Source organism: Aedes albopictus, chromosome 3 (assembly GCF_035046485.1).
Source record: "Aedes albopictus strain Foshan chromosome 3, AalbF5, whole genome shotgun sequence".
NCBI classification, from domain to species: Eukaryota; Metazoa; Arthropoda; class Insecta; order Diptera; family Culicidae; genus Aedes; species Aedes albopictus.
Window position 1 is genome coordinate 428,836,078 of NC_085138.1, and position 15,333 is coordinate 428,851,410.

Here is a 15,333-nt window from a genome sequence, read left to right on the forward strand (position 1 = left end):
TTCACTATTTCTCCCTAGGGGTATCCGCTGGGTTTCATCCCGTAGCGTGTACTTATTCGAAAATTTGTCGCACCTCTTGCAGCTTTAGAATGCGCATGCCACCCTTTCTTTATTTGGTGAACTTTTACATCAAACTACAAGCTAAAAGCCTTCCATATACTTTTTTTGATAGCATGCAAGAATCGCAGGTTATTGCAGCTCTTTCCAAGTGAGTGTTCCCATCCCTGACGGTGGACATGACATGTTGCGAGAATTTTGAACAACAACCCTGCACAGTTGGTGTTTGCCAATTATCCGGTTGGCACAAAAAGGCGTGGGGCTCATAGAGCACCATGGGTGGACCAGAGAAAACGTCATATGGCGAGCGTTAGATCGTTTTAGTGAGCATCTTTTGAACCGAACCACTCCGAGAGTGCTTCCATTTTATTCTCTTTGCATAAGAGCCTTGACACACCGACTCATTTCAGTGATCCAGATCCTTTTGACGGCTTCGAATCTGATTATCCATCTCTACTTTAAACAAAAATACACCAAGTCGTATACATCCCAAGTAACACACATGTTATATAAAAGTTACGACAGCGCAAGTTTTGGTTGTATAGAAGTTTATTTTACGTTATTTCTACACAATGTTAGAATAACGTAAAACAAACTTCTATACAACCAAAACTTGCGCTGTCGTAACTCTATTATAACATGTGTGTTGCTTGGGATGTGATTATAAGCACTAGTCAGAGCTTCGTACTTCGTCGTGAGTTTCAATTTACTCAATGGACATGTGTACAGATGAATAAATGTGAAGTTATGGAACAAAAAACACAGCTCAGGTAAGATCCTGAAATTGCACAGTACTAGTTAAGACTCTTCAACATGATCCTTCATAATGACAAAAATGTCGCTAGTGTAGAAGTTGTGTAATATTACATTCAATTGGCAAGAAGTTGCTTTTGTTTTGGGAAGCGTTTAAGATATGATTGGAAGCCACAATTACTGAAAATAATGGTAAGTTGTATGCATTAACTTAATTCACGAATAAAAAAAAATGCTGTTCACAAAGGAGTCTTTTTTGGATTTTGTAGTAAGAATTAATTATTCTTTGGAAAAAAAAACTCTGGAATCGTAGAAAATACTTCAGAGAATAATTATTATGTTAGTAGTCCACGTGTATTTTTTTCCAAACTTTTGGCAGCCCCGGTTTTGTGACACAAATTTTGATTTTTCTTTTTGGAATCATTGATAATTAAATTATAAGGAATGCGAACAATCGAAAGATTAATATTTATCCTATTTGACAGTTGAAATAAAAATTTATGATGACCAATTTGGAGATATTTTTCAACAACTCGTGTTTTACAATGAACTGATAGTAGACGTCGATTTTCATCATCAACGTTTACCAACGGTTGATGTCTAATGATTCTTTTGTGACAGTGGTATCATTTGCTAATTGTTTCATGATTGACGACCATATGATATTTACTGCAATGGATCAGAAGACTGGAACAAATCTTATATCCTACTTTCCTCTGGGCCGTAATCTATATCACGCTAAAGGGGGAAAGAATGATTTTCATAACTGTGTGATAAATTACTCACAAACTACAAAGGATTCATACAAAAAACGTAACATGGGAAATAAACATATTGAAGAGATATTGATGGCAGTACCAAAAATAAAAAAAATAAATAGTTGGATTCAATGAGCCGTTTTCTGGAAGGTTGAAAAAAAAAAAGTTAATGCATCACCTTTCACTGCATTCAAATTGTTAAAATAATAAAAATAGGGGTACTCACCAAACAGATTAAATTGCTGCGTAAGCCATGATTTTCTGCTTATTTGAAATGTTTCATGATTTTGCGAATGATATAATCTAAGATTGCCTTGGTGATCGCGACGTTTAATCAGTTTAATCAGTTTACGCTGTTTAGTGAATCCTCCTAATGCTTTGAGGGAGGAAGCGACAGAAGTAGATATGAATATTTGTTCCAGCCTAATATTTTAAAACAAATAACAGTGTTATATTATTTAGTACGAATTGAAAAACCTACATACCACGTATTATGTTTTGTTTTCCCTCGTTAAATTTACATACATTCGACTACGGTGCAGCATCATACAAAAATCGGTTGCCACACATTTTCCTAGACCACTTACATTACATATTTCATTCATATAAAAACCGCCGTAGAAACGAACTTATTCTACTCGCCCACCCCGCCAGACCCCTATAATACTAGGTATCCGGCAGCGCCTGATGATGGTTGAAACCAAGGAAGAACGCACGATTTTTGGCACAATTGATGTCGTGCAGTTCGTGCTCGCAGGACATGGCCGGATCCGAATTGGTCATCGGGAAAATTACACTAAAATCACCGTCCTTCCCATCGTCGATCGGTGTCTTGTGGATGCTATTACTGCTGTGATGGTTGCTCCCGTTCTGATGATGGTGCTGCTGATGCCGGTGCCGATGGTGGTGCCGGTGCAAAGTCGTCTGATGATACGCGGTCGAGCTGGACGAGGTACTGCGGTAGAGGGCATTGATGCTGCCCGTGCTGCAGGTTCGCTCCGGGATACCACTCCAGTACCGCTCCGGCAGACAATCGATGTCCGGCCGGGGGGTGTGGTTCGCCGAGCGACATATGGTGGCCGGGGGAGGACCCGGCGGAAGCGGCAGTGCTGTCAGGTGCTGATCGTACTCTAAACTAATGCTACACTTTTCGTCTAGGGAAATCCGACTACTTGTGCACTGTGGAAGAGGAAAAGGTTGTCTTTGAAGAATGTGATGATAACCAAAAAATCATAAATGGAAATTGTTCTGAGTGTTCTGTAAAGTATCAATATTTTCAAGGTTGTGTTATTTTATCATCTTTCAATCGAATTTTTTTTAAATGTTCTAATTACACCAATCACTTAAAAATTCTTCAAACAAAAAATCATGATGTAATGCGTGAAAATATGGCGGGTGTTGTTTGTTTCAGGTAGAATCTAAAATTTTGATTGCCTTGGTTTGAATTCCTGGGATTTTAGTTCTATTCATACAAAATTCTTCATGGTTTTATACAGTAACAGTCGTTTTTCAGTTAGTCATTATCATACAGCAAACACAATTGAACTACTCACCTTAGATGTTAACATATCTTTGCAGATTCTACGAAATCTGGCATTCAGGAGCCAGTAGAGAAAAGGATTCCAAAAGCTACTACTTAACGCTATCCATGTGACACAGAAATCAATCGATGGCGGTATCTGCAACGATAGGAGAAAAAAAGTCAGTTCCCTTGAGGGTCATCAACGCAAATTCAACGAGTGCAATCGTTCGACACTTCGCGAATCTCGTAAAACGCACACGAAAGTAGAACGTCAACACTTCAGACCGCTTGCCCTCCCCAGTTCAACAAACTTCAAATTCACGTGTTATTGTGCTCCAAATGGGCAAAGAGACAGAGAAATGTGGAATCCGAAACGGTTAAAAATGCACCCGAGTGTGAACTGGCAAACGCGTCATTCGCGTTCGAGCAAATGAATTCAAATTGATCCCTGAAGTGCGGTCCCATTTCGTGGCCGATGACTTTATGTTAGAACACCAGCACCAGCAGCTATGGCATTCCACCAGGGAAAAACAAATTTATGCGTCGATTGAACCTTCTCTCTCTCTCTTTCTCCCCAGACACCACTTACCTTTGATCCTGTGCATGTCGCCACAATCTCCTGTATCGTCCAGGGGGTAATAATTACTATAAAACCTAATGATATTGCCGCCATTGTGCGTGAAGTTGATCCGTTCAGTCTCTGTTCGTGGTCAGCCAGCTGCAATGAGACAATCGATGGCGAAAGATTTAATTAAAAGTTGGTTCTCAACAGCGATACCATACGAGAGTTGTGTATTGTAGATGGTTATGGTTCTTGAATTAGTTATAGGCATACCATACAGCATCATATCAGTCGACATTTCTCATTATAGTTATTTACTCTTTGTACAAGAAAAGCAGACTTTGTTCCTGGTTTGGAATGTGAAGCATACAAGTGTTCTTGTAGCTGATAAAGACCGCCCCAGAAAGTATGGACGCAGTTAGAAAACACTGGTATTTTAAAATGATTGATTAGTAGTTCTTTTTGTAGGCTACATCCTGTTGGTCAACCTATTTTCTCAGCATATGTACAGCGGTTAATGCGATCCCAACAGTTTGTTTCAAAATACATGAACTTTTAGGGGAACATCATCGAAAAAATGTGCACAAATGATGTACAGAGCTTGAAAGGACACTTAGGTAATGAGCAAAATGTGGAGGGATCAAGTGAGAAAACCGAGTAAGCAGCCAACAGCAAACACGGTGGAGATAACACGTTTGAGCATATGAAAAGATTGGGTAAAAAATAAAGAACCTGCTCACCCTCGTTTGGGTAAACGTATAATGAAGTTATTTGAGCACAAGCAAAAACCTTCTAACTCACACAGAGCGGCATATGACAAAACAAGTTACCATTTCGAATTCCAATGATCATCGTGACAAAGAACGTTTGAATATTCGAACCTATAGTAAACAGGAACAGCCAAAACATAGCCCGAAATAAGAACCATTGATCAGCCCCAGACAACTGAAGACTAGGTGCGTCCATACTTTCTGGGGCAGTCTTTATATGCTTGTACCAGTCAACGTTTTCACAATTTTCCCACATTAGATGCTACGTCACTGCTGGCTTACGGCCAACAATAATACGTGGTGTTCCACTGTTTTTCCTGCAAAATTTAAAAAAAAACAAAAACAAATTGGGCCTAAATGTTGACTAAACGTATGCTGTGACCTTTACCCTATCAGTAAGTCGGCTCCAAAGGCACTCCTGCATTTGGGAAATATGTGCCTTTACCCTACCACTTATAGCCAACTTCTTGTGATGTCAATGGGTAGAGGTCTTTGTTACTATCTAATGTAGGCATCCAACTAACCATCATTCCCCATCCCCCACTGTCACAGGGACGTGGCCAGGGCTGCTCTCGATCGTTGGAGGGTTACGACAACCTTGTCTTAGAGTCAGTGATAAGCTCCGATTCTCTGTGCTTTGGTAACGGACTTCCGGACCTCCTTCCGGATGCAACTCTCATAATAGCGGTCTGGGAATGTACCACCCATAAATTTATATTAGTTTCTAGCTCTCCAACGCCCAGTGTCACCTCTAGGTGACACCTGTTTTGTTTTGATTGATAATAATCTAGATATTGATCAAATCTTTTAAAACTGGTGTCAAATGAAAGCTATAGTAGTCTATTTTGATTTTTGGCGAAAGTGGTCCATGCTCAAGTAACACACATGGTTACAAAACAGTCACGGCAGCGCATGTAACGCACCTGAGATGCTCCGAAACTCTCTAAAACTCCTCTGTAACGCCTCTGAATCCCACCGAAAACGCTCTGAAACTTCCTGAAATGCCTCAAAAATTCCCCTCAAACCCCCTCGGACCCCATGTAATGCACCTGCGACGCTCTGAAACCCCCGAAAATCCCTCCGTAACGCTACCGTAACACCTCGGAATCCCGCCGGAAATGCTCTGAAACGTACTGAAATACCTCCAACATCCCCCTTTAAACCCCATCTGACACCATGTAACGCACCTAAGACGCTCCGAAACCCCTAAAGACTCCTCCGTAACGCTTCCGTAACGACTCTGAATTACATTGAAAATGCTCTGAAACTTCCTGAAATGGCTCTAGAATCCCCCTTAAACCCCCTCGGACCCCATGTAGCGACCCTGCGATGCTCCGAAACAGAGATGCCAGATATACAGATTTTTCTGTATTATACTGATTTTTGACCTTCTATACAGACAAGATACAGAGTACAAAAAAAAAGATTTTTTAAATTTGATACAGATTTCTCCAGAAAGTATAAAATATGAAGTTATTCTCAATAAATTTAATGAAAACTTTATAATTTGCTGCTTAAACTTTGAAAAATTCATAAAAAAATGTAAATTTTCACTCACGTTTAAGAAAAAAAAATAAAGTAGAAATTAAAAAGCGTCAAAAAGTAGTACATTTTTTTAGATTCTATTGGATTTTAGGGCTCTCGGTGTCTACTATACTCTCAAATAAGGTGATACAGAAAAATCTCTATTGATACAGATTTTTGATAAAAATAATCTGGCATCTCTGCTCCGAAACCCCCGAAAACTCCTCCGTAATGCTTCCGTAACGCCTCTGAATCCCACCGGAAATGCTCTGAAACATCCTGAAATTCCTCCACAATCCCCCTAAGCCCCCTCGAGCCCCATGTAACGCACCTGAGATACTCCGGCACCCCCGAAAACTCCTCCGTAACGCTTCCGTAACGCCTCTGAATCCTGCCAAAAACGTTCTGAAACTTCCTCAAATGCCTTCAAAATCCCCCTTAAACGCCCCGGACCCCATGTAACGCACCTGAGACGCTCTGAAACCCCAGAAAACTCCTCCGTAACGCTTCCATAACGCATCTGAATCTCGCCGAAAATTCTCTGAAACTACCTGAAATGCCTTTAAAATCCTCCTAAAACCCCCTCGGACCCCATGTAACACACTTGAGACCCTCCGAAACCCCCAAAAACGGCTCCGTATGGCTTCTGAATCCCGCCAAAAATGCTCTGAAACTTCCTGAAATGCCTCCTAATTCCCTCTAAAATCTCCTCGGATTCAATGTAACGCATATGAACCCCCGAAAACGCCTCCAAATCCCTCTAACCCATTTGAAGCCCATGTAACGCACATGAAACCCTCGGAAACCCCAGAAAACTTACCTGTAACGCCTCCAAAACCCGTCGAAAATCCTCTGAAACTCTCTGCAAAACTCCCTCAGACCCCCAAAAACCCTCCCAAGATCTCCTGGTATCCTGCGGAAACCCGTTGGGAGCCCCTGAAACTCCCCTATGACTTCAATTTGCTCATCCCTATAAACACCCCCTGGCCGCCGTTACAATAGTTACCGTCATTATTAAATATTCTTATGCACAATTAGCTTTCCCTCTTTTTATGCAGGGCATAAAAAAGGTGCATGAATTAAAAGTGCATAAAATTTATATGGATAAATGGAGGCTTCAGTGTATATAATTCGTGCATGGTGGCCTGACGATTGGATCTCCAACGTGGAGCTCTATCGTTGATGTCATCGAAAGCCGATAGCGAGCGACAGAAATTTGGGAGCGAAAGTGGAGATGGGTCGGCCACATTCTACGCAAGGGCGGAAACTAAATCTGCATGCGAGCTTTAGATTGGAGCCCAGGAAGACATCTCAGCAGAGACAGTCTAAGAGGCTCATGGCTGCGCAGCCTCCTCAAAGAAATAAAAGAAGTCGACAGAAATTTGACCTAGCCACAGGTCAAGGTGATGGCGGGCAATCGCCCGGGATAGAAATCTTTCAGCCCTCTGCACCACCATGGGACTGAAAGAAACACAATTTTTGATACCTAATATATTTGAGATCACCGTATGAAATGTGTAAAGAAAAGTGGATAATACCTTGTCCATTCTCATGCCTTATCCCTAACAAAAGCCTTAACAATCCATTCCAATTAACTTCAACATCTTTTCGCTATCCAGATTTCCCACATTCCGAGGTGCTATTTCAACAGCCTCTGATGGCCATTAATCTTATTCTTTGTTTGTTTCATTCCCAGCTCAACTAACGACACACATTTTTCCCCAAGATGGACCAAGATGAATGCTAAGCCACGTCTGAACAGTTATTGACCGACCCGGCTGATCAGTTGAAACGCTGGTCCGAGAACCTTGGAAACCTTTTTTAAGTGTTGGCTAAGCCATCAACACCTCAGCTTGATCCGCAAGGGTTTGATGCTTTACCCTTGTCAACACCGAAACTTCATCAGTGCAGGAGATAGAAACAGCTATCCGTAGCATGATATCGAACAGGAGAAGATTGACGCAACTCTCCGACGTCAGCAATCAGGATTCCGCGCCGGACGATCCTTTGTGGACCATATTGTCACGCTACGCATCATTCTGGAGCAAATAATTAATTACGTAAAATCTTTCGACCGTCTCAATCATGAAAACATGTGGGAAGCCCTCAGGCACAAGGGTATCCATGAGAAAATCATCGGCCTAATTGAAGCACAGTACATGGCATTTTCGTGCAGAGTTCTACACAACGGTGTCTTGTCCGATCACATCCGAGTCTTTATTGGAGTGAGGCAAGGATGTATACTTTCACTGCTACTGTTCCTCATCGTAATCGACGAGATCCTGGTAGATGCGAATGACCGAGAACCAAATCGTGGGTTGCTGTGGCAGCCCATTACTATGGAGCACCTAAATGACTTCACATTGGCTGATGACGTTGCTCCCCTAGCTCAACGGTGCTTTGATATGCAGGGCAAGCTCGATGATCTTGCCAATCACTCCTTGGCGGCAGGTCTTACCATCAACGTCAACAGGACCAAATCGTTGAATGTAGACAGCTTTACAGTAGCTGGGCACGTAGTGGAGACTGTTGAAAGCTTCCAATATCTTGGTAGCCAAAAGGCGACCGATGGTGGAACAAAAATCAACATCGATGCATGGATCAAGAAGGCAAGGGATGCTTTTGCCAGTCTACGAAATGTATGGAAAAACGGTCAAATTAGTAAACGCACCAAAAGCAGGATTTTCAACTCAAACCTGAAATCTGTGCTGTTGTACACCAGTGAAACCTGGTGTGTATCAATGAAGAATACTCAAGGGCTAAAGGTCTTCATCAATAGTACCTGCAGTATCACAATTAGATCTTAAACGTGGAGCTCCATAGTCGATGCCATCAAAAGTAGGGACAGAAATTCGTGAGCGAAAGTGGAGGTGAGTCGACCACACTCTACGCAGGGGCGAAAACGAAATCTGCAAACAAGCGTTAGATTGGTACCCAGCAGGATATTGCAGCAGAGCGAGGCCAAGAAGCTCATGGCTGCGCAGCCTTCTCAAAGAAATAAGGGAAGTCGACAGAAATTTGACCTAGCCACAGGTCAAGGTGATGGCGGGCAGTCACCCAGGATAGAAATCTTTTAATTCGGCCCACTGCATCATCACGGGTGCGTGGGACTGAAAGAAATACAATTTGTGATACCTAATATATTTTAGATCACTGTATGAAATGTGTAATGAAAAGCGGATAACTTCTTGTCCATTCTCATGCCTTATCCCAAGAAGAGCCGCAAAAATCTTAAACAATCCATTCCAATTAACTTCAACATCTTTTTGCTATCCAGATTTCCCACATTCCGAGGTGCTATTTCAACAGTCTGATGGCCATTAATCTTATTCTTTGTCTGTCTCCTGAGTAACAGTCATTCCCAGCTCAACTAACGACAAGCATTTTTCCCCACCCCAAAGTACTGTCTATAGTTATAGGAATAGGCCGAGGAAAACCACTAGGAAGTAGCGATAAATTACGTTCCGAAAATGGAAAACTTAAAAATCAGAAAACTCTTTACAGAAAGTGCGAGTGTAAAACAAAATTAGGAAATAAGCAAAGGTACTAAAAACCTGCTGATTTCAAATCTTGTAAATCGTATCAAATCAATGACCCCGAAAAGTGGAACAGTCCAACGAAACGACCAGACAAACCAAGCATTGTTCACAACAGGAAATTATTCAGCCTCCATTTCCAGTTCTGAACCTACTGAGAAGGAACCTTGAAATCCTCGCCGTGATAGCAGAAGAACTTTGGTTTGGTTTGGTGACAAAAAAGGACACAAAAAGAGGATTATTTTTTCACACTTTTGGTTTGCTCTACTTACCGTCGTCATTGTGTTGCAAAATGAACGTAGGGATGAGTAAGTGAGTCAGCAGTGAACGAATGCGTACGCGATGGAGGTGGTTTTCCGGAAATTTCCCCGAGTAAGTATGCGGATTTAGCCATCAAATGTCGATTATTTCGCATAATCGTCACTTGGTTGAATCCGCTCGACTGGAGAAATCGAAGCAGATCAGACAGCGATAAAAAGTAAAATCGTTTAAAAACCAACTTTCATTGGAACGGAAAATCGTATGCCATAGACTGCGATCCGACAGTGGAGTTAAATTTTCCATGTTAACATAACGAACGGTGGAGGTGCACATTTTGAGTGCTGGTTTGGTAGGGAAAGTCGAACGGTGCCCCATAAAGATTTGACTACGACATCCTCTTCAGACCACCGACTGCGAAACAGAAAGTAGGTACCATCGAATATATGTTATTCAAAATCTAGTGCCTTGAAAGGCGATGGCACACCAAACCATAAAAAGTGGTCATTTACAGAAGGAAATGGATGCCTTGGGAAAGCGGCAAAATTGAGAGCGACCTCCTGCCTAACTGCTGCTGGGCACCGTTCCAGAAGGCAGAACGTAAAGCATGAAAACGATGATTTCTTACATGAATAAATTTACAATTTTCGTTTCATATTTCCCATTACCCCGATACCTGTCGGTTCCATTTACATAAGTGCTGCTCCAGGTACGAACGGAATGCACGTTATTCATCGACTATTGCTTGTTGTCCGGTTTGGGGGCTTTTCTTGCAAACCCTCCCCCGCCATACAAACCACTTCACCGCAAGAAGTCGGTGACTATGGGATCGTGATCTGCATTCTTCTGAGGCTGCTATGTATTGTAAGTAACACGGTATTACAACCTACAACCAGCTGGATGGGACCAATTTAGAAGACACCGGCCGCGTGAAATATGTTTTGGCTTTCTATTGGGATGTGGAATGTAGTAAAAAGTGATTACTGAAGCATTATATTGTTCCTCTTGCCTGCAACGGCAGTGATTTATGAAAGTCATTAGAGAAAGTTTGCATTTATGTTGCATTGAGATTTTAAATTTAAAAAGGGGCAATATGTTTTGCTAGACATGTTGTCGTAATGTAAATAAATGTCAAGTTATCAACCACTATTAAGGATTGGCTCTTTGTTGAAAACGAGAAGAATGCAGCATGGGCGAGAATGCTGCAACACCGTATGAGAGCGAATGTGGCACGTTACAGACAGGCGCGGAACAGGCAAACTCAGTCTTCCGGATGAAGAAGCGCCAGCAGGAAGAACGAACTCGCGAAGCGATGGAAGAGCTGTACTGCGCTAAGGACACACGAAAGTTCTACGAGAAGCAGAACCGTTCGCGCAGAGGCTTTGTGCCACAAGCCGACATGTGCCGAGATAATCACGGGAATATTCTCACGAGCGAGCGTGAGGTGGTCGAGAGGTGACGGCAGCATTACGATGAGCACCTCAATGGCGACGTTGCAAGCACCGAAGGTGGCGCGGTAACGGATCTAGGAGTACGTGCGCAGGACGAAAGATTTTAAGCCCCTAACCTTCAAGAGATTGAGAGGAGGTTAGCCGGTTGAAAACAACAAAGCCGCTGGAGCAGATCAACTACCAAGCGAGTTACTAAAACACGGTGGAAAAGCACTGGTGAGAGCACCACACTGGGCCATTACCAAGATTTGGAAGAGCAAGTATTATCGGAGGAGTGGATGGAAGGTATCGTGTGTCCCATCTACAAAAAGGGCGACAAGTTGGATTGCGGGAACTATCGCGCGATCACACTACTGAGCGCTGCCTACAAGGTACTCTCTCAAATTTTATGCCGCCGTCTATCACTGATTGCTGACAAACTGGGATCAATATGTAGAATTGTTGAATTCGCATTCATTTACAATGGGGGAAACTATCGATTCAACCCAAAAGTTGGAATCATTTTCTCAAAGAGTAAATGAAAGTATCATCAATTCCTTTAACAGCAGTTGTCCCACCATACAATCGTCTTCTACTAGAGACGTGCCATGGTGGAACTTTAAACTGGATCGCCTAAGAAAATTTTCTCGTAAAATGTTCAATAGAGCGAAACAAACGGGAGATTGGACTCAGTATAGGAAAGCCCTGACTGAGAACAACAACGAAATACGAAAATCTAAAAGAAAATCTTGGGTGCTGACATGTGAAAACATAAACAGGACTCCTGTAGTTGCTAGACTACAAAAAACGCTTGCAAAAGATCATGCAAATGAATTGGGAAATCTGAAGCGTGACGATGGCGCTTTTACCAAAACTCCTCGTGAAACTTTGGATTTAATGATGGAAACCCATTTTCCAGGTTCGGTTCTAAGTGTGGATTCCAATGATACTATATCTCTGGAAGGTGAAGGATGTCCTAGTATAAACTCAATGGAGTCAAATAGTACAGTAAACACCGCCTCAGATTTAGCTGATGAAATCTTCACGAAGGCCAGAGTGGAAAATGCGATAAGATCTTTTCAGCCTTTTAAATTTGCAGGAGTTGATGGGATATTTCCAGCACTGATTCAAAACGGAGAAGCGGTGTTGGTTCCATCACTAATTGAGATGTTCAAGGCTAGTTTGAGATTGAATTTCGTTCCATCAAAATGGAGACTTGTAAAAGTTATCTTTATCCCGAAAAAGGGGAAACGAGATAAAACGCATCCGAAAGCATATAGACCAATTAGTCTTTCTTCAGTTTTGTTGAAGACTATGGAAAAGGTTTTGAAGGATTTTATCAATTCTTCTTACATAAAAGAGCATCCCCTGTCTGACTTCCAGTTTGCTTATCAATCTGGTAAGTCAACGGTTACGGCACTTCACTCGCTAGTAACAAAGGTGGAAAAAACGTTTTCAGCAAAAGAAATAGCTCTATGCGCCTTTTTAGATATAGAAGGAGCATTTGATAATGCCTCCTATTCATCTATGAAGCGTGCCATGAAGATTAAAAAATTCGACCAATGTATCATACATTGGATTCATACTGTGCTTGCAAAAAGAGAAATCACCTCTGAGCTGGGAAGTTCTTCTATAACAGTAAGGGCAACAAAGGGTTGCCCTCAAGGAGGAGTCCTCTCACCACTAATGTGGTCCTCAGTTGTAGACGATCTTCTAAGAAGCTTGAAGGAAAGAGGTTTCGAAGTTGTGGGCTTTGCAGACGATATCGTCATAATAGTGAGAGGAAAGTATGACGAAACTGTTTCGGAGAGAATGCAAAGGGCCCTAAACTATACACATTCATGGTGTATTAAGGAGGGCCTTAGCATCAACCCGTCAAAAGTCGTAATTGTCCCTTTCACTAGGAGAAGGAAGATCAACCTAAAAGCTTTTCGGCTTGGAGGGATACAAATTCATCCTAGTGATCGAGTCAAATACTTAGGTTTGATTCTGGATGCCAAACTGAACTGGAATGTTCAAATTGAGTCCGTGATCGGTAAGGCAACAAGTGCGTTCTGGTTATGCTCCAAAACTATTGGCAGGAAGTGGGGCTTGAAACCAAAAATGATAATGTGGATTTATACTGCCATAATCCGCCCAAAAGTGACGTATGCTTCGTTTGTTTGGTGGCCAAAAACAAAAGAGGCTACCACGCAATCAAAGCTTGCGAAAATCCAACGTCTTGCGTCCATTGCTGTTACAGGAGCGATGCGTAGCACTCCATCGTAGCTTTAGATGCGATTCTCAATCTGCTACCTTTGCACGAGTACGTGCAATTAGAAGCAGAAAAGGAATTGCTGAGACTTGAACGAGTTGAAAAGTTTATGCCAGGTGATCTTGTAGGTCACCTGAGCATTTCACAATACTTCCAAAATAGGCCAGTAATGAAAATGATTAAAGACTGGATGAAACCTGTGGAGAACCTTACAAGTTGCACGAAACAACTCGTGCAGATTGGGAAGTCGGAGGTCCCACTGTTCGTCAAGGGTCAATCAAATTCTATACAGATCCCGACTAGAAAAATATATCCAGTTTATAACACATTGTGTTATGATGATATGAAATTTTTCTATAACTTATTTTGTTATAAACTAGATGCAGGATGATGTTAAAATAATTAAAAGTGTAACAAAAAGTACACCGGTCTAATCAAAATAATAACCTATTTTGTTATAATCAGAACAAAATTATAACACAATATGATATAAATTTTAGCTTCAAAAAACGATTTTCTATCATATTTTGATACAATTGTGTAAGATGATGTTCTGAATGTCAAAGAATCAGAACTAAATTATTTCGCAATGAGTTATTGAACAACATTTATAACATAATATGATACAATTGAGTTCTAATATTTGTAAACACCAATGATGTTAAACATGATTATATCACAATGAGTTATACATATCATGGTTTGTTAAATTATGTTATATTTTTGTTAGAATCTTCTAGTCGGGATGGCTCAAAAGTTGGAATAAAAACGGGAGCAGGAATATACGGCCCTGGAATACAAATTTCAGTGGCGATGGGACACTATCCTACGGTGTTTCAAGCAGAGATTCTTGCTATTTTGAAATGCGCAAATATCTGCCTTGAGAGAAAATACAGATATGCAAATATTTGTATTTTCTCAGATAGTCAACCCGAGTAGAGGAAAAGAGCTCAATAATAGCATATTTTGATACGGAGATCAAAAAGTGATATGGGTTTGATTGACATAAGAGATAAAAGATCTAAAAATAAAATCAAAAATTTACTCCTGGAACATCATCATCAAATCATATTTAGATTTTGTAAGATCTAACCAATAGCAGCAAGCTATTCGTAAGATCTTGAAATATCAAATTTTGATATTGTTCAGATGTTCCAGGAACATTTTTCAGATATTATTTTCAGATCTTTTATCTCTTATATCAATCTCACCAACATCATGTTTTGATCGTCAGTATTTTACCTCTACCCGGGAAGCTGCACTAAAAGCATTGTGCGCTTACAAATGTACTTCAAAGCTTGTCTGGGAATGCATTCTTTCACTGCGCAGTAGTATGGGACAAACATCAAATTCTCACTCCAGTTGACTTTTTCGATTCCATTTAGGTCTCATATGAACTGTGCAAAATTTCAGCGCAATCGGTGAAACTATAATTTAGCGCAAGCGGTTCAAAGTTTTCATAGGATTTACTATGGGAAAAGTTACACTTTCAGATAAAAATTCCCAGAGGTCGCCCCTTGTCTCGATAATTCAAATCGATCAACGCTTCTTGTAGTAAAATTAATTATGAAACTTTCCTTCGAAGACCGCAAAACAATTGGATGCTTGTGGAAAAAGTTATTGATTTATTACCGATTACACTAGTTTACAGCATTTTTGAACTCGGTAAGCTGATGATCATTTTTGGTGTAGAATCATGCCCTGAGTTCGAAATCGCAAAGGAAAAAAATTACAGTAGAGCGGAAATTTTTTCGACTTTCCATACAAGGTTGATGATTTGAAATCGATTTTTGTTCCATTTTTAAGCAACGTCGCTCACTTCACACATCTCATTCTCCGTAATCAATGCTCCGATTGAGCTGAATTTTTTACTGTAACTCGCCTACATATGGTATGTCAAGTAAACGTT

At 41.0% G+C, this 15,333-nt stretch overlaps 1 protein-coding gene across 1 annotated transcript in view; it reads right to left on the reverse strand.

Annotated features, from left to right (window-relative positions):
* Positions 1-718: 718 nt before the first annotated feature.
* LOC115267983 (5-hydroxytryptamine receptor 1D) overlaps positions 719-15,333 on the reverse strand; it is a 322,319-nt gene continuing 307,704 nt past the window's right edge. Inside the window, exons 6-8 of the mRNA XM_029875846.2 lie at positions 3,680-3,808; positions 3,122-3,247; positions 719-2,747 (exon numbers count right to left, since the gene is read on the reverse strand). Of these exons, the coding sequence (XP_029731706.1) occupies positions 2,235-2,747; positions 3,122-3,247; positions 3,680-3,808 (768 nt within the window). The 3' untranslated portion in view covers positions 719-2,234. The remainder of the gene's footprint in view (positions 2,748-3,121; positions 3,248-3,679; positions 3,809-15,333) is intronic.